Below are 15,570 nucleotides of genomic sequence, written 5' to 3' on the forward strand. Positions count from 1 at the left end.
TGATAAAATCCACACAGACCATGTACACAAGGACACAAAATTAAGATCACTAAATATTAATAGACAGTTTACACAGGGAATCCATAAATGTAACATCAGAATGGTTACATCCAGCCTTTAAAGGGGAACTAATGTTTTTTTCAACCTGGGCCCTATTTTCCGATCTACTTTTGTCTAAATGAGTGATAGGATGTTCAATATTTGATATTTCTCCAGTGCGAAGCTAGGGCTGACCTGCCTTCAGCCCGTGAGCGCTCGCTATATTACATAATAGGGCACTCAGACAGCATCAAACAATGCCAAATACGTCCACTTAAAGTGCATTTTTTTCCACACAGATAGGCTCGGATTGTTAGTTTTATTATCCGACAACATAACGGAAAGGAGAAATGAACGCCTGTGTTTACCTTGAGCTGGATTCGGACATGTTCCTCTGCCTGTTGCAATTTTAGTATATGTGCTACCGATGTAACACTGCTCCCTCGTTTGATAATTGAAAATGTAGGTTTATGCCGATGTAGTTTTTTGGGGGTGAGATAGAGCAGATGAATTAAATTATAATTGACCAATTTAAGTCTGGCATCCACAGTAGCAAACAAGCTGTTCTGACATTGATGCTTCCTCCACCCTGGTCAGGGCAGGCAGTGCCATTCCCCCCCGCGCACAGGATCATTCAAATAAAGATAGGAGAAATTTCATTTGTGCTGCCCAGTAGTAAAATTTTAGGTTAGGGAGTCGGAGGCCACCCATTTTATGATCCAATGATAACTTCTCTAGGCTCACCCTGGGTACTTTATGATTCCAGATGAACATTATTATGTTTTTGTTAAGAGTTTTATAGAGACTATTGGGGAGAGGCATAGGAAGTGATTGAAATTAGTACATTAACCTCGGGTAAAATGTTCACCTTTACACAACTGACTCTGCTAAATAAGGTTAGGGGTAGGTCTGTCCACCTGTTTAGATCATCCTCTATTTTCTGAATCAGTGGAGGACAGTTCAGTTTGAACAAGTTCTTCAGATTGCTATCCACCCGGATACCCAAGTATGTAAACCCATCTGGAACCCATTTAAAGGATTCTGACCGGGTCACACTTCAGGTCACACTGTTTGGCTTTGGTCAAAGGAAGTGTTTCACTCTTTTCATGGTTCACTTTGTAGCCAGATATTGTAGTATAACTGTTCAGAAGAGATTGTAATCTGGTAAGAGACTGGGCTGGGTGTGCCAGAAATGAAATTATGTCATCAGCCAATCAGCTAATTTTGTGTGTTAACTGACCAACCTGGACACCTCTTATGTCTGGGTCTTGTCTCACTGCTTGTGCCAGTGGCTCTATTGCTAGGACAAAAGGCATGGCAGAAAGCGGCCAACCCCGTCTGCTGCTTCTTTGTAATGTAATGGGGATTGATATTACACCATCTGTGGCTGTCTTTGCGTTTGGTTCGTGGTAGTTAATGAAGGACGCACCAAACCCAAAATCTGCTCAGGACCTTTAGGAGATATGGCCATTCAAGGCAGTCAAAGGCCTTTTCCGCATCCAATGAGAGTGCAATAGTGGGTTCATCTCTAGTGTTTGCTAAATGAATGATGTTGAAAAGTCTGCAGAGGTTATCAGATGAGAAATGTTTGTTCATAAAACCTGTTTGGTCTATGGTGATAAACCTGGAGAGGAACCTGTTTAATCTGGCAATAATCTTAAAGTCTGCATTTAGAAGGCTAATAGGCCTATAGGAGGAGCATTTTTTGGGGTCATTATTTTACATATGAATAACCATTATTAAGGCCATAGAAAAGGAATCTGGTAGAGTTTGAGTTTCTGTTGCCAAATTCAAAACACCTTTAAAGAGAGGGACAAGCACGTTTTTTAACACCTTATAAAATTCAGGAGAGAACTCCTCTTTACTGGGTGATTTATTTGACTGCAATGAGGAGATGGCTTTTTTGTTTTCTTTTTGCATGAAGGGGGAGTTCTTCTCCTCCTGGTCCTCCTCTGTTAAATCTGGTATCAATTGTGGTCGGGTCATCTGTGGACTTTGATGCATTTTAGGGTGGTGAAAATGGCAGCACTTGCTCTCCTGCGAGTAGCAGCCAGAGTAGCTCTCCTGCTCTGGATCCAAGTACAGGAAAGAGCCAAAGTGCTACATGCCCTGCCCCTGACAAGCAGTAAAAGTTCAGTTACCACCGTATGACAGGTTTTGACCCAGCTTGGCTGTCAGAGGGGAAATACTCCACCTGGCTGTACAAGACTGATCTTGGTAAGGAAGTAAGTAAATACATACATTTAAAAACATACATACATAAATGTTTGGGTCTGTGTCAGTCTGACCCCGCCCAAAGCTGGCTGGTTCTCTGGTCTCCTTCTTAGGCCAAGTGACTGAACAGTTGAATCACTTATCTCTGTCATGAATTTTAAAGTGTGTCTGTAAATGTCCATTTTGTGTAAATGATTTCCTACAAATTGAACAGCTAAATGGTTTCTCTCCTGTATGACATCTCATGTGTATGTTCAGATCTCCCTTTTGACTAAAGCTTTTGCCACACTCAGAGCAGCTAAATGGTTTCTCTCCTGTATGAGATCTCATGTGTCTCTTCAGATCTCCCTTTAGACCAAAGCTTTTTCCACACTCAGTGCAGCTAAATGGTTTCTCTCCTGTATGAGATTTCATGTGTGTCTTCAGAGTTAACTTTCGACCAAATCTTTTTCCACACTCAGTGCAGCTAAATGGTTTCTCTCCTGTATGAGATCTCATGTGTTTCTTCAGATATCCTCTGTGACCAAATCTTTTCCCACACTCCGAGCACCTAAATGGTTTCTCTCCAGTATGACATCTCATGTGGTCCTTCAGACTTCCAGTACGATTAAAATTTTTGCCACACTCAGAGCAGCTAAATGGTTTTTCTCCTGTATGACATCTCATGTGTTCCTTCAGACTTCCATTTACAGTAAAGCTTTTGCCACACTCAGAGCAGCTGAATGGTTTCTCTCCTGTATGACGTCTCATGTGTTTCTTCAGACATCCATTTCGAGCAAAGCTTTTCCCACACTCAGAGCAGCTGAATGGTTTCTCTCCTGAATGACATTTCATGTGTCTTTTCAAATCTCCGCCATGTCCAAATCTTTTCCCACATTCAGAGCAGCCAAATGGTTTCTCTCCAGTATGAGATCTCATGTGTATCTTCAGATCTCCATTTCTACCATAGCTTTTGCCACACTCAGAGCAGCTATATGGTTTCTCTCTTGTATGAGATCTTTTTCCACTCTCACAGCAGGTAAATAGTTTCTTTCCTGAATGAGATCTCATGTGTTTCTTCCAATTTCCACGGTAACAAAATCTTTTCCTACACTCAGAGCAGCTAAATGGCTTCTTTCCCGTATGAGATCTCATGTGTTTCGTCAAATTTCCGCTGTAACCAAATCTTTTCCCACACTCAGAGCAGGTAAATGGCTTCTCTCCCGTATGAGATCTCATGTGTTTCTTCAGATCTGCATTGTAACGAAATCTTTTCCCACACTCAGAGCAGCTAAATCGTTTCTCACCAACAATCAAATCATTGACAGAGACTTGATGGTTTTTCAGAGAGTTTAAACCTGACTGAGGTTCTCTGGTCTCCTTCCAATCATCACTGTCATCAGTCTCTGGTTCAGAAGACTCTTCAGTCTTGTCATCAGTCTCTGGGTGTAAATGTGTATCTGGATCTGAGTTCCTGGCTGGTTCTGGTCCTCCACAGTCCTCTCCCTCTGCNCACACACACACACACACACACACACACACACGTTACAGAGAAATCATGTCTGGAGGCTACAGTGTGGCTCTTTATGTGCTCAGTCTAAAGTGAATTATGTGAGAATGATTGTCCATAGGATGCGAGAGTTTGCCATGCGTCAAGTTTTATTACTGGCACCCTGAGTAAATAAAATGAAATTATATAAAAGATTCTTCAACACAAATGTGGTGTTTTACTAAGGAAAACCCAGCTTTGTATCCACGTTATTCTTAGCCCCCATGATACCTTGCATGAAGGTATCATGGGGGCAACTTCCAGCGCTGAACAACAACAGATGTTTTCCTATCATAATGGTACGGAACGGTACACTAACAGTTTGCTAATCCTCTTTTCTGGAGCGATTCGGAAATAAAACATGGACCACACCACCTGTTACACCTGAGACCTCGGACAACTTGATCATACCTCTGTCACCTTTGACTGCCATCTCACAGCATTTGTTGTTTTCCTTTTTACCCAAGTGTGTTTGGGTCTCACGTAGGGTTGCCGCTGTCCCGTATAATACGGGACCAACCCACATTTAAAATGTACTGTCCCTTACAAAATCAATACAGAACGCAATTTGTCCCTTATTTCTGTGCACACACTGCTGCATAAACCATGTTTTCATGTACTGGGAATGACATGAGTATGGAAGCGCATTGCATTCACTGGATAAAAAAAAATTAGACACCTTATTTGTCATAATTACGAGAAAAGATCTCATAATTACGAGATCCTGATCTCGTAATTATGAGAAAAGATTTCATAATTACGAGATAAGGATCTCGTAATTATAAGATCAGGAAAGGTGCCACATTAGCCACTGCTTCGCTCAGAACCACATACTGCACATCCACGAAGGGGGGTCGGAACTACTGTAACCAGCTGCCACTTGGGTGGTGCTATCTTGACTATATCCCATATCTTTATTATAATGTGTATATATTGTAAATTACGACGGAGTATTAGGGTACGATGGAGTATTAGGGCCACATTGAAGAAAAAAAAATTCGGAGATTTCGAGAATAAAGTCAAATGCCAAATAATAAATCACCAGGTCCAGATGGCTTCCCCGCCGAATTTTTCAAACATTTTTGGAACACAATTTCACCACTATTCATCAGGATGTGAAGGAAATTAGCCGCAATTCAAAAATTCCTCAACATATGAACACTGCTATCCTGTCATTGCTACTAAAATGTGACAAAGACCCAACACAATGCTCCAGTTACCGCCCACTATCGCTCATTAACACAGATATTAAAATAATAAGAAAGCTCTATCCAATCGTGTTGAAAAGATAATTCCTCTCATAGTACACCCAGATCAAACTTGCTTTATCAAGAGAGGACACTAAACTGATAACATGCGCAGACTTTTAAATTTAATAAACATCTCTAAAATAAATAATCTTAAAACCATAATTGCCTCCCTTAATGCAGAAAAAGCCTTTGATAGTGTAAATCGAAAATTCCTATTTGCAACACTTAAAAAATTTGGATTTGGAGATTCATTTATTGATTGGATAAAGACTTTGTATACATCAGCCATGGCTACAGTCCTGACCAACGAAATAACCTCAAAACCATTTCCATTACTTAGAGGAATGAGACAGGGATGTCCACTATCACCATCACTCTTTGCCATATTTATCGAACCTCTTGCTGCTATTTGTCAGAATGATAATATCCAGGGCATCTATGTATCCAATAATCATCACAAAATAAGTCTTTATGCGGATGATTTATTGCTATACCTCCAATCAGCATCCAATTCATTGCAAGAATCCATTACACTTATCAACCAGTTTGCAAAGATATCTGAAATTGGACAAAATCCACAATCCTTCCATTGCATGGAGGAGAATGGTATCCTGCATCCCAAAATGCAACCCCTCCCTTGTCTGTTGGAAACATCAAATACTTAGGTATACACATCTCCACTAACCTGCCAGACTTGTTCACATTAAATTTCACTCCACTTCTGAAAAGCATAGAGGAGGACTATAATCAGTGGATGAATTTACCACTCTCTCTTACAGGTAGAATAGCGACAGTCAAAATGATAACATTGCCAAAAATTAACTATCTATTTTCAATGATCCCAGTTCAACCTACTACCCACTGGTTTCAATTACTGGATTCTATAACAAACAAATTCTACTGGAAAAATAAAAAAACACGGATCAAACTTGCAACACTGCAAAAAAAACAAATTAACTGGGGGATTAGAAGCGCCAAATTTTCAGTTTTATTTTTTTGCACACCAACTACAATATATCATGAAATGGATTAAAAGCACTACACATTGGGGCGTCGGTGGCTTAGTGGTAGAGCAGGCGCCCCATGTACAAGGCTGTTGCCGCAGCGGCCCGGGTTCAAATCCAGCCCGTGGCCCTTTGCTGCATGTCATCCCCCCTCTCTCTCTCCCCCCTTCACACTTACCTGTCCTGTCCAATAAAGGCAAAATGCCCTAAAAAATATCTTTAAAAAAAAAAAGCACTACACATCACTATTCATGGGCAGATATAGAACAAGTACAATGCAAAGATATCTCACTAGCAGACTTACCATTTATGAGTACAAACATAAAACGCCATAATTGTTTTAAAAACACTGTCATTTCTACAACTCTGGCAGCCTGGTGGAAAATCAATCAAATCTCCAAATTTACACTAAGCCCCTGTAAATACACCCCTATTTGGCATAACCCGGACTTTACACGAAAGAATTCACCACTTAACTTTGTCAATTGGAAAGAGAAGGGAATCACACACTTAGATCACATATTTCATAATAATAGTCTTCTGTAATTTGACAATCTTGTCAAGAAATATGGCATTGGGAATGATCAATATCTTCACTTTTTTCAATTAAAATCTGTTCTTAAAACCAATATTAATATTGTAATAAATAACCTACAGCCCCCACCTCTGGCAGAGGACTTAATAAAGATTAAAAGCACAAAAAAAGTAATTTCCAAATTATATAAACTCTTGTTAAACTTAGACACATCGATGTCACTTCCCATTCAAAAATGGGAGAATGACATAACGTTCAGTCCCAGTGCCAACTACTGGTCTGACATCTGCCTCAATACCTTCACAATGTCTAAAAACACTAATATACAACTAATACAGTACAAGGTAATACACAGAGCTCATCTCACCAAAGATAAAATATACAAGATGGGACTCACAGATTCTAACATATGCTCATCCTGCACTCTCAACACAATAGACAACTATTTTCATGCCATGTGGACCTGTCTCCCTGTAAGTAGCTTTTGGGAGGGGGTCATTAATAAAATTTCTACTCTCTTGGGATGCAGTCTTCCGTTATCCCCGTTGCTCTGCATACTCAGGGACCTATCTGCAATCAATCCACCAATTAATAATTCCCAACCTATACTCATTGCCATAGTAGCTACGGCCAAAAAGACCATACTTCGGAACTGGAAAACTAGACATAAACTTAGCATAGAACACTGGTTGAAGGTAGGTAGGTAGGTACTTTATATCTATGTCTCTCTGTGGAACACCGAGGCAGGATAAACCAGTTGGTCAAAGAGCTTCTCTGCCTGGTCAGGGTGTCATGTAGTGGGCGGGAGGGGTTGTCCATGATGGTCAAAAGCATCTGTAACATCCTCCTTTGAGTCACCACGCTCACTGGATCTAATCTGGTCCCAAGGACAGACTCAGCCTTCTTCAGCAGCTTATTGATCTTGTTTTCCTCTGCAGCCTTCATGCCGCTGCCCCAGCATGATAGTGCGAAGAACAGCACGCTCCCCACCACTGAATGGTAGAAGGCATTCAGCATTGGAGCAGAGACATCAAATGACCTGAGCCTTCTCAAGAAGTGGAGGCGGCTCTGGCCCTTTTTGTATATTGCCAGCGTGTTCTCACTCCAGTCCAGCTTGTTATTAATGGGGACTCCCAGGTATTTATAAGACGGTACAATCTCCACATTCTCCCCTCCAATAGAGACTGGGGAGATTTTATCTGTCCTATGGGGAGAGTTTATGGATTTATAAATCCTCATGTGCTCCAGATTCTGTTTTACATAGTCGTTGTGAAGCTGGGCGCATGTTTGCACTCCCACACTGAGACATGAATTGACTGAGAGGCACACTTAAATCTGTTTGCGTATCGATATGTGCGCCTCTTTTACCACTCATTACACCTGCCACTTAAGAGACAGTCTGTTGTTACACTGAAAAGATGTCACTGCATGCCACCATTACCACAGCTGTGACTATTAATAGCGCCCATATGGTTGTATTTTAATTATCATTATTATAAACCTAAGACAACTTATTGGTAAATGGAATGGACCTGCATTTGTATAGCGCCTTTCTAGTCATCTAGTGACCACTAAAAGTGTTTTTTACATTACGATTCACATTCACCCATTCACACACACACATTCATACACTGGTTAACCCATTGTTCCCACCCCGTCTATCTGAATTATGTTGCATGGACACAGTGGTAAAGCAGTTAACAGGAACTGTTTAGACTGTTTAGTTGTGCTTTCGTACATTCAAAGTCTGATAGTGAATGTATCAATGTATCAACCAGAGCTGCAGCAAGTACCCTCTGCCTGTCCATTTTAGTAACTAGCTACTACTTACCGTGGAAAAACAAAATAAACAAAAAACACGGTAGATTGATTACAGGGAAAGGTTAGCATAAGGACGTGATGTGGTGGTTGCCTGGCAACAATATATGAGACACACATATATCACACACTCAGAATAGATGACTAAACACTATGTCCAATGTACTCTGATTTAATTCTACCATCTAGTCGACACTTATGTGAATACAATGTACCGAATACTGTTACATCAGCTTCCCCTCCGAAACTGCTGAAATGGCTGCACCCAATAACGTCTTGGTACGTCAGAAATGTACCTGTTAACAAGACATTTCTGTCGTCTTAATGTGTATTTGACGTGTTAAAACCAACATATTTGACTTGTTAATACGGACGACAAAACAGACGTTTAGAACCCTTCTGGATTCCATAAGACAGCAACACCAGAGAAGCTAACGACACCAGAGAAGCTAACGACACCACAGAAGCTAACGCGGCGTATAAACGTCGACAGACTATAGACTTTATTGAACAAACCTGCAATTATATTATTAATAATGAACTTGTAATGTTTAATGAACAAACCTGCTCCGTGTAACCGAAGCTGAGGGTTGAAAACAGCGTCCATTAGTTTCCGTTGTCGCTCGTTCTCCTCTTTTGATCGACAAAGTTCCTTCTCGTACTCTGCTATCGTTCTTTCAACCAGCCCAAATATCTCTTCAGCAGTCGCAGTGAGTCCTACGCTCTCAGCATTTGGACTTTAGACATGTTCACACTTTAAAAACACAACAAAGAGACTCTGCAAACACACGTTTCCATCAGACGCCATCTTGTTCAAACAGTGTGACGTTCGCAACAGTAAAGAGTACAGCTTCCGGGGTGAGTTAATGAGCTTCAAAATAAAAGTCCAGAAGTGTTACTCGGAATTCCGGGCTTACTCAAAAACACACACTCAGGAGGATAAATTATTAAAATACACTTATTCGAAAGAATGACTTTTATTGAAGTGTTCCAGTTGATTTTTAGTTTAGTTCATTTGATTTCACATGCAAAAAAAAAAAGAGAAAGGCAACATGAGCAACAGAAACATGATGAAGAGATGCAAAAAATCCTTGGAGTGGCTTTATCGAGGCACTTTCCAGTGTATACCCTAATCCATTAGTGAACCCAGTAAAATATTACAAGGATGGAAAAAGAGAAAGACAATGATAAAATCCACACAGACTGTTAAAGGAATTAAGTCTATTACTAGCCACTGAGGTATTTGACCAGGGTTGACGCGCCTGTTGCTGGACACGCTACGCTACCTCCGTTACTCAAATGTTGAATGAGAGTCCCTGAAGCTTCTTGCGTTGCATCACCGTAACATTTATTCCGCGTGTGCATGGCAAAGTCCATCCGTTACATACACATGTGACGCTCAGTACAATACAAACAAAACTGTAGCGGTCCACGCCATTGCGGTCAAAAACCATTTGCCCTTCCAGGCCAAACACCTGATGACCATAGTGAGGTCACATCCTAAAATACCTGAACTCACCGGGTGACAGTACAGCGCCCCCCAATGCCCACACAGTGAATTACACAGTTAGAAGCAAACCTCCGAATAACATATTTGGCTCCTGTACAGACCATGTACATAATAACACAAAATTAAGATCACTTAATATTAATAGACAGTTTACACAGGGAATCCATAAGTGTAACATCAGAATGGTTTCATCCAGCCTTTAAAGGGGAACTAAGGTTTTTTTTCAACCTGGGCCCTATTTTCCGATCTACTTTTGTCTAAATGAGTNAATATTAATAGACAGTTTACACAGGGAATCCATAAATGTAACATCAGAATGGTTACATCCAGCCTTTAAAGGGGAACTAAGGTTTTTTTTCAACATGGGCCCTATTTTCCGATCTACTTTTGTCTAAATGAGTGATAGGATGTTCAATATTTGATATTTCTCCAGTACGAAGCTAGGGCTGACCTGCCTGCAGCCCGTGAGCACGCGCTATCTTAAATAATAGGGCACTCAGACAGTGTCAAACGACGTCAAAATATGTCCACTTAAAGTGCATTTTTTTTACACAGATAGGCTCGGATTGTTAGTATAATTATCCAACAACATAATCGAAAGGAGAAATGAACGCCTGTGTTTACCTTTAGCTGGATTCGGACATGTTCCTCTGCCTGTTGCAATTTTAGTATATGTGCTACCGAAGTAACACTGCTCCCTCTCTCTCCTCGTCCGCTCTTCAGTTTCAATGAGCTCTGCATCCGTGTATGTCCGTGTACTCCGTGTTCAAATAAATACAGTCCATCCAGATCCAGTTGGTCAAAGCCAGGTAAAAATGTAAACAAGGTAAACATGTTTGTTGTGGCAAGTCAAAACACTCACTCAGAGAGTGGAAGTCTGGCTCTGAAATCTCATGTCTCGCGAGATTTGAGTTGTTGCAGGAAATTACCGCTGGAGTGACCATACAAACGCGAGGACTCTGATTTGTTGACTTTGGAGTAGTCATGACTGAATTTTTACCCAATTTTGACCAACTGGATCTGGATTAGCCATTCAAATTTGATGACCGCCTGTATTTAGAGCGGACGAGGAGAGAGAGGGAGCAGTGTTACTTCGGGAGCACATATACTAAAATTGCAACAGGCAGAGGAACATGTCCAAATTCATTCACGTTCATTTCTCCTTTCCGTTATGTTGTTGGATAATTATACTAACAATCAGAGCCTATCTGTGTGAAAAAAATGGACTTTTAGTGGACGTATTTTGACGTTGTTTGACGCTGTCTGAGTGCCCTATTATTTAACATAGCTCACACTCACAGGCTGCAGGCAGATCAGCCCTAGCTTCGTACTGGAGAAATATCAAATATTGAACATCCTATCACTCATTTAGACAAAAGTAGATCGGAAATAGGCCCCAGGTTGAAAAAAACATTAGTTCCCCTTTAATATCTTGATGGGCAGTTTACACAGATAGTCCATAAGTGTAACATTCAGGAAATAAAATCAAACCTTTAACACATAATCCATCAGTATAACTTTTTTTCGTAGGGCAGAGCTGCCAACTCTTTTCCAATGAAAGTAGCTAGCACTGGCTCCAAAAAGTCGCTTAAAGTCTCCAGATGACATCATATGCTTACATGGATATTGATGCAACTTCGCAGACTGAATCACCTGATACCGTGACCTTGATATAAACCTTCCAGGTAAAAACTGCAAACTGTTGTGAATTGCAGTGATATGTGAATTCAGCAAACCTGTTTATTTCTGTTATTTTCAGCCATGACTGAAACATTTAAAGATATATAGTTTAACACCATGGTTCATCCTGTCTGACATTTCTGCTGTGCTTATTTTATGTCCTGAGTTGCTTTATTACTTCCCTTGCTTTCACTCACCTCTGCAGCAGCTGCTCCTCTCATCCATCGATCAGATCAGCTCTGATTGGAGCTCTTGATCAGTTATCCACCCCATGACTCATACTACTGCTGCTAAGTAGAAACACAACTAAAACAACCAACCAAGAGTTCCACATGCACTGTCTTTGTGAACCCGTAAAACCTCTGAATTTCAAGAGGGGACACAGAATGATGCAGAGAGACCCAAAAGAGACTAAAAATGGCATGGGAGCTAGGTAGAAAAAAGGGCTGTTTCTATCAAAGGAGTCTGGTGACTGTGGACTGGGACAGCAGCAAAACCTATCTTAGCCACATAAAAACAGGGTCACCTAAACAATATCCACATCAGTTTAAGTGGACACTACATTAAAAGTATTTTCAACACCTAACCATGCTGTCAGACAGCCCTTTACAACTGAAAACTGATGCAGTTACATGATGCTCTCCTAAAAGCAACCAGACTCCACAGAACAAACTAAATAGCCTTATGTTATTTATCTTATTTACACCATGGCATGTAATTTCTTTTTCTGAACATTTTATTTTCAATTTTTAATTTCACAAGAACAGTACAACTTATTCCCACTAAAACTCAACAATAAAACATATACAGTTAAAAAACAAAACAAAAGAAAAACAAACAAAAATACTATGGGATGAAAGAATAATTACATATCGTAAGCCTCATAGCATAATTGCCTAAGTCATATTTTGGCAAAATTGAGATATCTGCCTAACTCTACTCTCCTTAGGCTGCTGAGTCACTGTGCCTTACTGGCTATATCCACAGCCAATCAGAGTGCTTGTTACATTCCATAATCACTATCTGCCCAAGTCATCGATTTGACTTAGGCATTTTTGACGCTAAATACAAGTTGGCAGCCCCCGAGAAAAAGAGGGCTAAGCTGACCGCAAGTGAAGCATTGGCTCTTCTCTTTGATGCATCTGGTAAGCTAGTTCATATTTCTTCAACTTTCTATACAGTAAATGCCTTTCCCCCCAATTCATAGCATCTGTGTTTGGTTCAAAGAATATTTATTTCTATTCTGTATATGTTCAAGAGGTTATATTTGAGCTTTTTGTTTACTCAAGTTTAGTAGGTCTCCCTCAGCCATGTATTTTTTCTTTAAACCATTGGTATAAGAAATTATCTGCCCTCTTAAGAAGGCTTTCATTGTGTCCCACAATACAAAGCTACTAGGGGAAGAGGCACAGTTTGTTTCACAGCTTCTTTGAGCAAAGTTGGATCCAGCTGCCACGTGTATGGTCCCTGGATTTTTTCAAGTATTAACAATGAGAGTGTCTCATTGTTAATACTTGTCAGTGTCAGTGTGTCAGTGGGGAATGGTCTGACATGATCCTCGATAAATATTCAGTTTCCATAACTCTATGGGTTAATTGGTAAGATGTAAGAAAAAAATCTATCCCCGTATGGGAATTATGGAGACACAAATAGAAGGAGTAGTCTCTAGTTGTGGGGTGAAAGTGTCTCCAGGTGTCACAGAGGTTTAGATCTTTCATGAAGGCCACTGTGGATCTGGCTGCTTTGGTTGTTGTCACGACAGAGTCTGAGGACCTGTCTAAAACTGTGTGGCATGTCATTTCTGTCTCTACATGGTCGCACATTTCTAATTCTTCTCTGCTCTCTGCATCGCTCATGGCAGACATGTGAGCACACTCCCACCAGTTGACTGACTGGCTGTTTCTCTAGTCATGAATTTTTACGTGTGTCTGTAAATGTGCATTTTTTGTAAATGATTTCCTACAAATTGAACAGCTAAATGGTTTCTCTCCTGTATGACATCTCATGTGTATCTTCAGATCTCCACTTTTACCAAAGCCTTTGCCACACTCAGAGCAGTTAAATGGTTTCTCTCCTGTATGACATCTCATGTGTCTATTCATATCTCCCTTTTGACCGAAGCCTTTGCCACACTCAGAACAGTCAAATGGTTTCTCTCCTGTATGAGATCTCATGTGTGTCTTCAGAGTTAACTTTCGACTAAATCTTTTTCCACACTCAGAACAGCTAAATGGTTTCTCTCCTGAATGAGATCTCATGTGTTTCTTCAGATCTCCTCTGTAACCAAATCTTTTCCCACACTCAGAGCAGCTAAATGGTTTTTCTCCTGTATGACATCTCATGTGCTCCTTCAAACTTCCATTTTGAGAAAAGCTTTTGCCACACTCAGAGCAGCTAAATGGTTTTTCTCCTGTATGACATCTCATGTGTTTCTTCAGACATCCATTTTGAGCAAAGCTTTTGCCACACTCAGAACAGCTAAATGGTTTCTCTCCTGAATGAGATCTCATGTGTCTCTTCAGATCTCCACTTTTACCAAAGCTTTTGCCACATTCAGAGCAGCCAAATGGTTTCTCTCTAGTATGAGATCTCATGTGTCTCTTCAGATCTCCACTTTTACCAAATCTTTTCCCACACTCAGAGCAGCTAAATCGTTTCTCACCAACAACCAAATCATTGACAGAGACGTGATGGTTTTTCAGAGAGTTTAAACCTGACTGAGGTTCTCTGGTCTCCTTCCAATCATCACTGTCATCAGTCTCTGGTTCAGAAGATGCTCCAGTCTTGTCATCGGTCTCTGGTTGTAAATGTGTATCTTCCAGTCTTGTCATCGGTCTCTGGTTGTAAATGTGTATCTGGATCTGAGTTTCTGGCTGGTTCTGGTCCTCCACAGTCCTCTACCTCTGCTTCTGTTTCCATCTGTTCAGTGTGTCTTTGATGAAGCTGTGAGGACTGAGGTTTCTCTTCATCATCTTCACTTTTCACAGGAACAGGAGTGGATGTGAACTTGGTGATATCATCCTCCTCCAGCCCTTGAAGCTGCTCTCCCTCCTGACTGATCCAGAGTTCCTCCTGTTCCTCTTTAATGTGTGGAGGCTCTGGGTCCTCCTGGTCCACACTGGAGCTCCACTCCTGCTGCTCAGAGGGAACCTCTTCTTTAACCACCGACAGCTGCTGGACGTCTGCAGGAAACAGTAAACACACACACACACACACACACACACACGCACACACACGCACGCACACACGCACACACAGATGTTACAGAGAAATGTTGTCGTTCATTCACATCACAGCTCAAAAACTCCTTACTGAACTTCTACAGATCTCTGAGCTTCAAACAGCTTCACAGTGTCAGTGTCAGAGTGAGTGAGGTTGAGGTGAGCTTTAATTTCATAGCAGTCATTAACATGTACTGTTACTCTTGTCATGTCTGGAGGCTACAGTGTGGCTCTTTATGTGTTCAGTCTAAAGTGAATTATGTGAGAATGATTCTCCATAGATGCAAGAGTTTGCTGTGAGTCAAGTTTTATTACTGGCAGCCTGAGTAAATTAAAAAAATATATTATATAAAAGATTCTTCTCAACACAAATGTGATGTTTTACTCAGGAAAACCCAGCTTTGTATCCACGTTATTCTTAGCCCCCATGATACCTTGCATGAATTATAGACGCAGCTTCCAGCGCTGAACCAGAACAGACGTTTTCCTATCATAATGGTACGGAACGGTACACTAACAGTTTGCTAATCCTCTTTTCTGGAGCAATTCGGAAATAAAACATGGAACACACCACCTGTCACACCTTAGTCTCGCCACCAGACAATCAGAGATCTCTGCCTTCTGATAGTCTGGGGACACTCCTTTCTAAAGTGTGTTTAACACACCGGCGAAAACAGCCGGCAACAAAGCAACGCCTCTTGCATTTTTGAAAAGGACACGCCTTCTCGGAAATGTGCGCTCCTCCTTTTCTCGTCCGCAAGGAAACAAACA

The 15,570-nt window shown here is 40.9% G+C and overlaps 3 protein-coding genes across 7 annotated transcripts in view; all 3 read right to left on the reverse strand.

The window, feature by feature from the left end:
• LOC126404273 (gastrula zinc finger protein XlCGF17.1-like) overlaps positions 1 to 15,570 on the reverse strand; it is a 331,284-nt gene that overhangs the window by 67,825 nt on the left and 247,889 nt on the right. For 3 of the 5 annotated variants that reach the window (XM_050067370.1, XM_050067375.1, XM_050067371.1), the window contains exon 2: positions 14,729 to 14,760. The exons of 1 other annotated variant lie outside the window; for it this stretch is intronic. In XM_050067370.1, the coding sequence (XP_049923327.1) occupies positions 14,729 to 14,760 (32 nt within the window). Of the gene's footprint in view, positions 1 to 8,952; positions 9,211 to 14,728; positions 14,761 to 15,570 lie in introns of those variants that run through there. One more of the 5 variants, XM_050067373.1, reaches the window with a different exon arrangement.
• Positions 1 to 15,570, reverse strand: part of LOC126404358 (gastrula zinc finger protein XlCGF49.1-like) — a 95,694-nt gene that overhangs the window by 54,228 nt on the left and 25,896 nt on the right. The gene's annotated exons all lie outside the window — the stretch shown is intronic.
• Positions 13,104 to 14,376, reverse strand: LOC126404387 (gastrula zinc finger protein XlCGF17.1-like). Its single transcript, XM_050067591.1, has one exon. The coding sequence runs from the start codon at positions 14,170 to 14,172 to the stop codon at positions 13,483 to 13,485; it is 690 nt and encodes a 229-aa protein (XP_049923548.1). The 5' UTR covers positions 14,173 to 14,376; the 3' UTR covers positions 13,104 to 13,482.

The sequence above is a fragment of the Epinephelus moara genome, chromosome 17 (assembly GCF_006386435.1).
Source record: "Epinephelus moara isolate mb chromosome 17, YSFRI_EMoa_1.0, whole genome shotgun sequence".
NCBI classification, from domain to species: Eukaryota; Metazoa; Chordata; class Actinopteri; order Perciformes; family Serranidae; genus Epinephelus; species Epinephelus moara.

What these genes read in the sequence shown, in the direction of transcription:
- LOC126404387 (XM_050067591.1), bottom strand. Translation starts at nt 14,172, where the DNA reads ATGAGATCTCATACTAGAGAGAAACCATTTGGCTGCTCTGAATGTGGC.